This window comes from Indicator indicator, chromosome 26, assembly GCF_027791375.1.
Source record: "Indicator indicator isolate 239-I01 chromosome 26, UM_Iind_1.1, whole genome shotgun sequence".
NCBI classification, from domain to species: domain Eukaryota; kingdom Metazoa; phylum Chordata; class Aves; order Piciformes; family Indicatoridae; genus Indicator; species Indicator indicator.
Window position 1 is genome coordinate 5,166,614 of NC_072035.1, and position 13,041 is coordinate 5,179,654.

The 13,041-nt window shown below is 49.8% G+C and overlaps 1 protein-coding gene across 1 annotated transcript in view; it reads right to left on the reverse strand.

The window, feature by feature from the left end:
* Positions 1-10,057: 10,057 nt before the first annotated feature.
* MMP17 (matrix metallopeptidase 17) overlaps positions 10,058-13,041 on the reverse strand; it is a 71,722-nt gene continuing 68,738 nt past the window's right edge. The window contains exons 9-10 of the mRNA XM_054392954.1: positions 11,982-12,239; positions 10,058-10,386 (exon numbers count right to left, since the gene is read on the reverse strand). Coding sequence (XP_054248929.1) covers positions 10,058-10,386; positions 11,982-12,239 — 587 coding nt within the window. The remainder of the gene's footprint in view (positions 10,387-11,981; positions 12,240-13,041) is intronic.

Consider the following 13,041-nt stretch of genomic DNA (forward strand, 5'->3'; position numbering starts at 1 on the left):
AGGGAATAAGCTCCAGCAAGGAAACCCTCTGTCTCTGTGGTATGAGCAGAACTGAACCAATCACTGAAAAATTCCAGATGTGAGCAAAACCCCAAACTTGGTGGTCCAAACTTGGACCTTCTACAAAACTGCTCCAGCCTGGTCACATCCCTCTTGATCAAAGCAAAGCATTAACCAGACAAACAGCATTTTCCTGTCATCATTTCAGAACAAGGGCAGGACCACTGGAAAGCTCAGTGATCCCAGCTGCATGACCAACACATCTGTGGGTCCCCCATTTTTACATCTGCAATAAGTCCAAACACACAGCACTGCTGTTGAAGGGCTAGGTTGTCTTTACAAGTAGTGACAGCATGGTTGCCTTCGGTTTGGTGCTCTGGAAACTCATGCAAGATGTTCTCCCATCCCCGATAGAAAAATCACAGGGGGAGAAGATCAGAGGCCTCCACCAGCTGCAGACCAAGAGGCCAGGAGCAGACTTGGTTTCACTGATAGCACTGGCACAATCTAAACAGCCTGTGGAAAAACAAACAGCCTGCCAGTTGATAGGCCTTGTTCCCTGGCTCTTGGCCCAATGAGGCAAGCTCAAGAGCACTGAGCAAAGGATTTGGGATACAGCTGAACAAAATGGAACAAAAATAGAAATAGGTAGGTTCAGATTGGATGTGAGGAAGAAGTTCTTCACTGTGAGGGTGGTGAGACACTGGAAGAGCTTGCTCAGGGAGGGGTGGAAGCCTCATCCCTGGAGGTTTTCAAGGCAAGGCTGGATGTGGCTCTGAGCAACCTGATCTGGTGTGAGGTGTCCTTGCCCAAGGCAGAGGGGTTGGAACTAGATGATCCTTGAGGTCCCTTCCAACCCTAAGAATTCTATGATTCTATGAGGTGGTTAGTGGCCAGTGACCTGCACTTGCACAGGGGACAAGGACTGAGATGAGGAGCACCAGTGAAAGCACCATGTCCCCAGCTGCTGCTGCTGCTCCACTCACCCTCAAGGTGCTGGATTCCAAAAGTGATCACAAGGGGCTGCTTGTCTCCAGTTTATGATTTGAGTCCCTGATGCTATAACTTCTAATCAATATAAAAGGCAAGATCAGAATTAGCTTTGCATATTTTTCCTATTGCTCACCCTGCCCCACTTCAGCATAGTTTGCTAAATCCTGCATTTAGCTTGTGTTTGAACATTAAAAATAATAAATCTCTGCACTCATAGCTTTAGGTAGAAAGAAGTGAAGGAGAAAGTCCAATAGCAACATTGTCTTTGCTTGCCCTGCCTGTGAAGATAGACTCAATGAGACACACCAGTTGCACAAACTGGTCTTCTGCTGCAACTCATTTTCTCCTGCAGTGCTGGGAACAGCAATCCAAAATAGCAGCCTTCACTGAAAGCTGTGATGGATCCTCACTGATACATGTTTGAATTATTTCTTAACGTGTATCAGAGCTCTTCACATCCATCTATGCCAACACAGGCAGGTTCAAGTGAGGTGAGAGCCCTGACTCCGTGCAGAGAACAATACTGCACTTTCCCTCTGCTATTTGCAGCACAATTCCAGCCCAGGAGCTCCACTGGCCACACCTGCCCAGTCCAAACAAAGCTGGAGATAACACAGGCACGTTACAAGGACAGACAAGCAGTCACACAGCTGTGCCTTTTGGTGGAGTCTGCTGGCAAGTATTTGTTTGCTCTCCCTTAGTGACACAGACAAGCAACTAGGAAGCAGAGCTGAATTACAACTCAGCTCCTCCACTGCATTTGCAAGGCTCCAGATAGCATTATAGCTTTGAGAGCACAGCAGAGAGAGAAAGTTCTTAGGAACTGGTAAAGCAGCCCCCTCAGATGTTTGCCAAGCCCATTTCTTTTGGCAGCCTCCTGCCAAGGAGACAGGGATTCTGAAGGGATCAACATCTCCTGGCAAGTACTTGCTGAGTCAGCCTGTATCAGCCTTCAGGCACTGGTGGAAGGAGAGGCAGTATCCCAGATCAGCTTTGCCCAGGATCTGTAGTGGTGCTGGCTCACTTCACCCTGCCCACACCAAAGGGATGAGTAGGACAGGGAAAAGCACAAAGCCCTGCCCTGATGGTAATGTGGGAGGCAAGGAAGCCTGCTCCGGCTCCCAGCAGGACAGACAGTGGTAAATCAACAGCTCAGCCCTTGGCAGCCCAGAGAAGAGCATTTTGCTTTGCTAAGGACAAACACTTCCACAGCGGAAGAGCAGAGGAAGAGTAGCACGGGGGCCATGGCCCTTTGCAGCCACAAAGAGAAGGACAGAAGCTGTGATAGAGATCACAGTGGGGCAGATGATGGATGAGCCATACTGACAGAGTGCACAGAGCAAAGTTCTTCCATTATGTCACTGCTACCTTGCCTGACCCAAGGGTTAAGAATAACAACCAGGCTCCTCCACTGCCTCATGCTGCCAGAATGAAACTATTTAAAGGCAGGCTTCCTAAGCAGCCATGAGCTTGCTCCCCTGGCAGGCGTGCAGAGAGAGAAGAGCTTTGGTAGGCAGGGCCCATCAGTACCCCTCAAGGAGATGGAGGCCAGTCAGGACAAGCCTTCATTCCTACAAATGCAAGGGCTGCCAAGTGCTTGGCATGTGCTTTGCAGACAAGGATTAGCATGGGCCCTTCAAAGCTCTGCTCGCCTGAGCATGGCTTTTGCTCAGGGGGTTTCTGATCTCACTTGTTTGTTCTGGTTGTGCATGATCATGAAACCTTCCAGAGCCAACAGATGAAAGAAGTGCATTCCTGATGAGCTGCTCCCTCCCAAGTCAGTGCCTTCTCCTCCACAGAGGGCCCAGCAGCCTACACAAGGCATTGTGCTTTCCATGAGGCTGCAACAGGATCCATGTCTTGTTTCTGGACAAGACCTACTGCAAGCTGCACTCGTGTGACAAAGACACCTCAGAATCCCTGTGCAGTCCCCCCTCCACATTCCGTGTGAGAGAAGGGAGGATATGGGGGAGAGTGGGCACGAGAACACTGTGGAATCTCTTGCTAAGCACCAGAAATCCTTCTCCTCCCTGTGAAGTCAAATATCTGCACTTCTCCGAGGCACAGGAGCTTGCTGACTCGGGAGAAAGCCAGCTGAGCACCTAGAGTGACAGCCAAATTTCTCCACTCTTCTTCAGGGACTCCTTACATGCATGTTCTCTGCAGGCTGGGAACTCTGCTGCTGCCCAGCAGGCACATCTGGGCAGATGTTTTAAAGCAGCACCACAGACATCTGTCAAATCCCATCAGGCAAATCTCCCTTTTGCAGGTGTTGGCAGCCCTGCTTTCTCCCAGCGTCATATTCCCAGGTCAGACTATTGGAGATTCACCAGATATGATGTGGAGTTTCTGATCCTCATGACCCTTATGCTGAGGTCATGCTACCCTCTAACAGGTGGTGGTCATTTGTTACACAGATAAGAGAAGCTCTCTAGCCACAGGTGCCTGAAGATCTCCAGGATCTGCTCTTCTAAGAAAGCATCTACTCCAGCCTGACCTGTGCATTTTTGCAATGGGGAGGGAGAACTTCATGGCAGCAGATAAGTCAAAAAGGAGGATGAAGGGAGCAGTGCAAAAAGGGAGGGTGAAAGCAGATAGAATGCCTGTAAAACATAGAACCCTTTGCTTCTGCATGCTCAGGAAATTAGAGCAGTTAAGAGCCTGGGCTGAGCATTAGTGATGACGTTTCAGATAAGTTCAAGCACAGTGGTGCAGATAAGTGAGGCAAAGAGTTACCACTGCTTGGGTGGAAACCCCTCCCTGTGAGTTTTGCTCAGAGGCAGGGCTTCAAAGCAGGAGCGTGGTTTCCTCAGAAGAAGACCTCACTGGCCACAGTCACTCCATTACCTGGCAACTTTGGAAACAAGCAAATCTATCTCACAGTGCTGCCTCCTCCCTGCTGACATGCAGGAGCTGGTGCCTGCAATGTGTAGCTGTCACCCAAGTAAACATGGAGTGGTGGGATGAGTTCCCAGGAGCAGAGGAGTTACAGGAAGCAAGAGAGCCATAGGGCTTAAAGACAGCTGATGATGGACAACTGCCACATGAAGACCACTCAACACCATGATTTTCTAATTCCCTGGATAAAGCCAGTTTCAGAGACAGAATAACCATCAATTTCTCAGGCTGGGAAGAGAAAGGACACATGGGCAGGGAGTTGCCCTGCAACCACTAAGCTCCATGCCCTGTTCCACAGGGAAAACATGCCAGAGGCCATCCTGCCTCAGCTATTTCTGCAGTCCAGCTGGGGTGGGAAGAATCTAGTGCATTTCCATCCTTTGCAGTTAAGTGGCATACAAACAGATTTCCACAGTCATCACCTGTGCTTCCCCCCCAAACCCCCTCTCTTGTTCTGACACAGAAGAGCAAACCAAACGTCTGATGTGGTGCAAGAGACCTTCTTCCTCCCAAGGTTTCCAGCTGCACAACACATTGCCTTGGTTTGGGTGGGAAGGCCTCTGCCCAGGATATATGTTTCTTCACATGAAGCCAAAGGAGAAGCTGTCACAACCCAAGCAGCACAACCCATAAATCTTGACACAGTCCCTTGGGAAGCTTATGAAGTCTTGTCCTCACCATAACAAAGTGGCCCTGTTACTAATGCAGTTCAACTCCTGCCAAGCTGAAAGCTGCTCAGAGCAGGCGAGCAGGCTGGGACTTTTTTTTTTTTTTTTACCCTGGTTTGGATGTGCAATCAAGCTCAGAGCCTTTGAAAAAAAACCCAAACAACAAAACACCCAAAACCCCCAAAAACCAACAAAAAAAAAAAAAAAAAAAGAAACCCAGATCCTTCCCTATCATTGAGAAATAAACCTACCAGAGCTGGCAACTTAGTGCTGAGTTAGGAGTTTCACTGCTGACAGGATCATAAATTCTAGGGGTTTAGGATTTGTTTTTTTAACCAGGGACCAGAAATTTGGGTGGAAGACAGGGAACTGCTCTGGCAGCTCTGGTAGTGATTTTGTTAGTGTCAGGAGGTCAATAACTGCTTGTACTGCAGGGGACCCAGAGACAGTTCCTTTGCTTCCCTGTTTGCAGCCCCAGCACATGCCTACAGAAATCCTCCACATACCATCCAGCTTTCACCCCCTCTCCTATTCTTAGCCCAAACTGATCTTCTTATAGACTATTACTCAACTATGTACTCCCTGGGGTTTCGACTGCTCTATAGCCCTCCCCTGACCTGCTCCAGCCCTCTGAAGCCAGCCAACTCCCTCTGTCTAGAAATTTCAGAGAAAGACAAGTAAGTGATCCACAGCACTGAGCTTACCAGGAACTGCTGGGACATAGGGAGCCAGGACAAACTCCCTTCCCCTGCACAAAACATCCCTCAGGCTTGCTTCTGCTGCTTACAGCAGCACCAGGATCTTGGCTGGCACATCATGGTCACCTGGCAGAAGGGATGGAAAAAGCAAGGTAGAAGAGCTGGAGGCAGCTGTGGTATTTTTCCTCTCCCAAACAGCCATCTGAGAAGCAAAAGGCAGCTCCATCTTCAGGAACTGCAGCAAGGCAGGAAGATTCCAGCAGGAAGTTTCCCCATCTTCCAAAAGGAAAAAAAAGAAGGACCCCAGAAATTCTTGGCCAGTGAGTCTTACCTCTGTGCCTGGCAAGATCCTGGAGCAGATCCTCCTGAAGGCTTTGCTAGGGCATACAGAAAATGAAGTGGTGTTAACCAGCATGGCTTCACCAAGGGCAAATCATGCCTGATGAACATAGTGGCTTTCTATGATGGAGTTACAGCATCAGTGGAGAAGGGAAAAGCAACTGATGTCATCTAGCTGGACTTGTGGAAAGCATTTGACACTGTCCTGCATGGCACCCTAGTCACCAAGGATAGCCTTGAGGGGTAGACTACTGGCTGGATACAGTGTCCAAATGGAGACCAGTGACAAGTGGCAGCCCTTAGGGCTGTGGCTCTATTAGGCTGAGCCCCACCACCTGCTCTCCTGGCCCACAGCTGTGCCAAGGTATTTTCTAATTAAATTAGAGGCTGAGGAGAAAAATGTCATTGTAAAGCAGAAACTCCTGCTTTAGAAAGTCCCTGTAGGGTTAGGTAAGGGCTGAGGGTCTTCCCCTCAGCTATAAGGGGGCTATGGGAGGCAGGAACCTTTTGTACCACACCTACCTGTCTCATGCTTTGTGTCCCTTCTCAAGGACTTCATTGTGTTTCTCAAGCTGTTAAATCCCAGATCTTGTCTGAGATGTCTTGTTATAAATGTAGTTTTTAAATCCAGGCATTGCCATGGCTGTGTCATTTGAAAACTGCTCCTGCTCTCCTCACTCCCTTTTTTTTTTTTTTTTTTTTTTTTTGTGGAGGCAAACCAGAAAAGTCCTGGAGAGCTGGCTCATCCTGGGGAAAGGCAGGAGTGAGAGCCAGGGAAAACCTTGACTGGGGGCTTGGAGCCAGCCTCAGCTGCCATAAACTCAGGTTTTTAGCTTTCAGTACTTGTGGGTTCAGATGGACAGTGCTCCCCCTTTAAATTCCCATCCCTCCTCTTACATTGGAGAAGGAATTAAACTCTGAAATGATGTCACCAGTGATGGTGATAGCTCCAGACTGGGCAATATAGAACAGGAACAGGATGCTCAACTTATTTTTTCTTGGAAGGTGGAGGTGGCTTTTCCAGCTAAAACTAAGGATGTTGTTGCCCTGTTTTCTCCCTCTCTGGAAGTGTTCAAGGCCAGGCTGGATGGGGCTTTAAGCAACCTGGTCTAGTGGAAAATGTCCCACCCTGGCAGGGGGGTTGGAACTAGATAATCTTTAACGTCCCTGCCAAACCAAACCATTCTGTGATTCCATGTCATTGTGGAGGAGAGCTGGCTCAGGGACTCTGGGCAGGCACAGAGGAATCCTGGCCCAGAGATGGTGCCAGGGAGCCCGGCAGGAAGGCATCGGCGCTGGTGTGGAGCACAGGGACCGCAGCTATGTTCTTGTCCTCTCTCTAAGTGCTGGCGGCAGGGTTGTGGGGTGGCAGCAGCTGGTGTCACTGCTATCTCTCTCTGCTGTCTCTGTCTCTCCCTCTCTGCTGTCTCTTTCTCTCCCGGCTGTCCATATCTCTGCTGTCCTCCTGTGGCCATGCCCTGTGCTGCTGCTTGCCCAAACCCAGCCTGTGCCCCTGGCCTCCTCTGTGCCCTGGGGAGGGCTCTGCAGTACCTGGCAGTGGCCCCCATCTGCCTCTGGCCCTGGACCTGCCCAGCCCCTGGCAGGGACAGTGCCTGGATGCCCCTGACACATGGTGGAGAACACACGGTGAGCCTGGCTCTGGAGCAAACCAGGAGAGCAAGTTCCCCAAGCACCAGGTTCATGCTGGGATTTGTCACTGCCTCTACCCTAGCAGGGATCTGCAAAAGTGAATTACAAGATTACAGAATCACTAAGGTTGGAAAAGTCCTCAGAGATCATCAAGGTCAACCACCAACCTAACACCACCACTCCCATTAAACCACGCCCCAAAGTGCCATGTCCACGTGTTTTGTGAACACCTCCAGGGATGGTGACTCCACCACCTCCCTGGAGATGGAACTGTCTGGGCATTTCCAAGTACTCTGTGCCTGGAGGGGCAGCTGCAGAGACACGACATGGGAGCCTTGAGACCACCATAGCCTCCCCTCCCTCACTAGGCACAGGGTCTCTGCTTTGGGTCTGTAAAGCACAAAACCCTTTCACCTATGGATCAACACCACTTCCACCACAGGGCAGCTCTGCTAGTGGCCAGGGGAATGGCCAAGCAAGCCACACATAGGAGGAGACAGCAGCATTTCCTGGTCCATCTTGAGGGCTGTCTTGCAGGAGCAGAGCCCCACTTCCTGCTCCATTTCTGATCATCAATATGCACAACTGGAAGCAGAGAAGGGCATACTGAGAGCCTTTCCACAGGCTTTATCCATAAATCACAGTCCCCCATGTTAAATAAACTTAGCTTGATGTCCCATTAGTGTGGGTCCCAGCACCACTGTACCCACATCACCATGGCTAAGGGGCCATGGTCCTTGCACCACAGCAGACTCCTTGGTTGGGCTGGAAAATGGGAAGCAGTGCTACCCACATCCCCGCTCAGACCCTTCCAGAGCAGCTTCTGGATAGTTCTTTTATGGAGGAAGTCAAAAAACAGGAAAACCAAGAGGGTGTCAGCCCCGAGGTGTTGTGCTCCTACCTGGCCTCATCTCCAAGAGGAACCTGTGACATGCTGACATTCCTGCAGAGTCATCCCAGCAAGGACTAAAAGCCATTTCTTCCTGACTCGAGAGGAAGGCCAGTGATGTGAACTGAAAGAAAACCCCATCTCCCATGATGGCCACCCTCAAGGCCCTGCCCCTGCAGCCTCTGCCCAGCCTGGGGGGCAGAGGTGGGATGGGGAACTGCTCTGAGCACAGCAAGAACATCAGAGACAGATTTATTCAGCAGTGGGGCTGCTGTATGTGAAGTTTTTTGGTTTGTATTTTTTTTAAAAGGCAATTGAATGGTTTAATGGAAGGTTTCCATTGACTCATGCCCCATAAAATCACACTGTAACACATGGTCCTGAAATAGCTGCACCCTGTGAATGACTTGGACTAGTTAAAAATGTAAGCAGCAGAGAAGAAAACTCAAGGTGACCCCTTTTTTTCCCATCAGGAGGCAACTGTGCACTTCTTTTGCCATTCCTGCTGTGCCATGCAGGTATTTGCATTATGCCCAGCCCCATGACAAAATCCCTGGCTAGCACCAAGGCCAGTGGAGCAGCCTTGGCTCCCACAGTGACACTGCCTGCAGCTCCCTGCTGGCTGCCAGGTCTTCCCCAGTAGCTGGCCCTGCAGAGGCAGTAGGAGGCACTACTGCAGGAGCTTTCCAGAAGCAGGGAAGAGAGAAGCATATCCCAGCAGCTGCTGCCCATTTCTCTCTATTAACAACTCTTGACAACACCAGACTGGGAGGCTCTGCCTGGCCTTCCTGACATCTCTATTACAGTTCCTAAAACAGTTTCTCACTCACCATTTGCAAGGACTCTCAGGTGCCCAAATTCTACTTCAGAATATGGATTAGCAGTAAGAAAAACCCCTCAAAATCTCAAAACATTCTAAAGCAGCCCTAGATCTTGCTTCTGTCGTTCCAAATTCCTGGCAGAGACTTCAAGAGGAGTTTGAAGCTGACTGTGCAGCATCTCTCCTGTCCATCTTCCCCACAAATGATTGTGAGATATCTTGATCCCTCCCCCAAAGCATAAACCAACCTGAAGCAGGAGTTTCTGTGCATGGACTAGGTGGGGGCAGTGGGTATAATTGCATCTCACTTGGCTGCCCTGTCAGCAAGATTGCTCCTTGTGTAGAGGTGAGGCTGCTCTGAGCCTCAGCAGTCAGCACCTCACTGCAGGTGGCAGGCTTGGTCTGGCTGAGGACCAGGAGATGTGTGTAGGCAGCCAAGGTTTATTAGAGAAATTGTTCAACTCAGACAACTCAGATACAAAGACAAGCACTGCACTGCCTTCTGAAAGGCAACAGGGTTTCTGATCTGTAGAAACTGAGAGAAGTTAACCAGACAGTAGTGACCACAGTGGGTCTGACAATAAAATGGTCACCTTGCAGTTAATCTTAGTGGAGCCAAAGTTCCTTCCTACCTAGTGCATCCAATAGGATGTGTAGATGGTGTCAGCACAAAACTACCTCCTCGCCTCTCGCCTTGCTGCCGTTCCTCCAAGGATGTTGCCATCTGTCTCAGCAGCATCTCTTCTGTTCCCATTCAATCACAGGAGCTGTCCCCTCCCTCCTTTGCTGTGTTTAAACATCCAAAGCAATACATTTCTAGGGAACATCTCTAAACTCACTGTTAGGCTGCTCTGTCTTTAACTGGATGGGGGGATAAGAAGGTACAGAACTCAAAAATCTGTTATTAGACTTTAAACTTAAAAAAAGAAAAAAACCCAAACCAAAACCAAACAAAACCCACTGTTCATTTCTCATGGAGAATTCAAACCCTTCACCAGCATGTTCCTAGGAATGTTTTTCTGCTTGCAGCACTTTGCAACACAGGCTCTGTCCACCTCCCTCTCCGGAGCACCATGGCGTTGTCTCGTTAGTGGATGAGATGTCATAGAGCTGCACGCAGCAGTGTTGCTGTCCACAGGCTGGTCAGCAGGAGGCTAGCTGACAGTCTGAGCACAGGGCAAGCCCAGAGGGCTGGGGAGGCCGAGGTGCAGGAGCAGACCTCGTAGCCGTTCTCCGAGCGGCTCTCGTCGTGCTGCCCGGGCCTGGAGCGTGCCCCGGTCCTGCTGCTCCCTGCTGCTTCTGGGGAGTCGGACTGCATGTCACTGCACACCAGCCAGTCTCTAGCAATGGACTGGGGGTATCCAGGCTGGGCCTCCAGCTCACTGTCCAGCACTTTCCAGTACTCCTTGCCCCTGAAGAAGTAACTTGCACCTGCAAAGAGACCAAAACCAAAAGGGAAGATGAACGGCAATGGGCACTCTCCCAGTGCAAAGGGCACAGGAGCGCTCCCAGCCCAGCTGAGCCCAGGGCAGCAATGGCACATGTGACAGCACTGCTTGTTGCCAATATCCTCTCTCACTGCAGAAGCACAGGGGCTGCTGGTGGAATGCTCAAAAAGATGATGTTGCAATTGGCTGGGATCTCTCACACCAGCCAGGAGCCACCAGATGGGAGGTGAGTGGTGATAGGTTGCCTCCACTGTGCTGGGTCCGAGAGCAGATGCATCCCCCTGGTACTGAGGGTGTGCAGGGTTAAACCCCTTGTAAATCCATGGCTGGCTGCATCATGCAAATCTCTCAGGGGCCATCAGTGAACAGTCCTGAAATGAGGCATGGCAAAGTTCAAGAAGACTTCACCTACCTGTAAGTGACCTTGGGTGCATGCTGCTGTCTCCAGGCTCAGATAAATAACCTGAGCCTGGCAGGGCCCTGGAAACCTTCTGCTCTTGGGTGCATTGTCTCCATTGTGAACAGTAAGGTTGTGAATTCTCTAAGCAACTCCCGTGCTCATGGAGGACTCCTACCCATGTGAACAGCTGGTTGCTCTCAGCAGTTTTAGAAATTCAGCTTGAAAAGCCTCTGGAAATGTCCCTCCTCTCTGCCTGGTTTAATGGTTGCTACTACACAGTTAGGTCTCTGGTAAATAAAACCTGGAAGTGCCACTTTGTTGTGATCAAATAGCTGGTTGTAAATATCTCCTGTGACAAAGTTTTTGTGGTCTTTTCAGGGGGAAGAAACCAATGAGAAATCTAATAGCTGGGAAATAAGTTGTAACTCTGGGGAAAACATCTCTATTAAAAATATTTTCTGCCTGCATCCTCCACGTATCTAGCTAAAAATCCAATGAGAACAAATTCAGTGAGGAGCAAGTCAGCACATCTTAGGCTAACAATCACTGCAAAACAACATCAACTGTGTTCCTTTCACAAAATCAGATTATTAGGCCCCCAAGATATTTTTCCTGCCTGCTTAAAATTACAAAGCCTTTTAGCAAGCAGTACAGGGAGCTCTAGCTAGAAGCCTGCCTTCCCTCTTCAGCTTTCAGACATCAGGAGCTGTTGTCCCATCTGGGGCTTAGCCATTTATGTTGCAGGCTCTGTAGAAGGAGCTGTAAGGAGCACTTCCAACCCAGCTGAGCCCAGGGCAGCAATAGCATGTGTGACAGCACTGCTTGTTGCCAATACCCTCTTTCACTGCAGAAGCACAGGGGCTGCTGGTGGAATGCTCAAAAAGATGATGCTACACCTGGCTGGGATCTCTCACATCAGCGAGAGCCACCAGTCAGATGGGAGGTAAGTGGTGATAGGTTGCCTCTTCTGTGGTGGGTCCTAGAGCAGATGCATCCTCCTGGTACTGAAGGTGTGCAGGGTTAAACCCCTTGTAAATCCATGGCTGAACACATCATGCAAATCTCTCAGGGGCCATCAGTGAACAGCCTTGAGACAGAGCATGGTAAAGTTGCTCAGGTGCAAATAAAGCCTCGATTCTTTTTCCCTTGTGCTTGTTGAACCAGAATATGGAACTCACCATCTGACCACCTCATGGCATCATCTAAAGGGCTTGGTATGCCCTTCCATAGGATGGTCTCTGAAGGGTAGCCAGGCTCCATCCTCCGCTCGTGGTCATCATAGCACCAGTAGAGATTGTCCTTAAAGAAGTAAGTCTTGTCAGTGTGGGCCCAGGAGAAAGCTGCATCGATCCCGCCCGGGGGCAGACCGAAGTCCGAGATGGGCCGGGGGTAGCCTTCCTCCACATTATTGTCTTTGAAGACCCAGTATCTGTCTCCTGTGGAAAGGAAAGAAACACAGAGCAAAATCACATTTCTTTTTCACAGCTGAAACTGAAGTTCCACTGCAGGGAACCAGAGGTTTCCTCATGTGACAACCCCCAGGACTGAGCTCTTGGTGTCTAAGGATGGGGAGCACTTGATCTTTGAGTAGTTGCTTCTTTGTGTGTCAGGCTGTCCATGGAGCATATCCCCCACACCTTGCTCGTGAAGAGCTGCAGGAGTGACAGTCCCAGGACACAAACACACCAGCAGTGTTGCTAAGGCTGTCACTTTTATGTATTTGGTGGTGGCATTTAGTTTTCTGCCCCTTTAGTTTCTCCCTGATATCCAACTGCAAGGAACAGAAAGTTACACACAGCTTTTGGGGGGAAATTGGGTCCTTTCTGCCTGCTATTTGCCCCCTGAGAAGTGAAGTGTAGACCCACTTTAGAAGAGAAATCACCACACTTCATCCAGCAAGGCTGAAGGACTTTATGGGATGTAAGGAGGATGCACAGGGACTGGACAAATCCCACCTGAGCAGTGCACTGCTCTTCAGTGAACAAGGCAGCAATGCCCTGGACAGGAGAGAACTGTCAAGATGTTGGCTTATTTATTTTAAATGTTTATTTCTGATAGAAATGAAGCACAACTGGCCACTGGTCTGTGGCAGAACAAGAAAATGAACCCAGATCTCTCAGTTCCTACCCAGTCCTCTAACTGCTGGGATGGTCTTTCTGCTTGCACAATGGCTCTTTGGGAACCTGCAGTGTCCTTTTCACACAACCTGGTTTACAGACCAGGCTGTTTCCTCCCTGG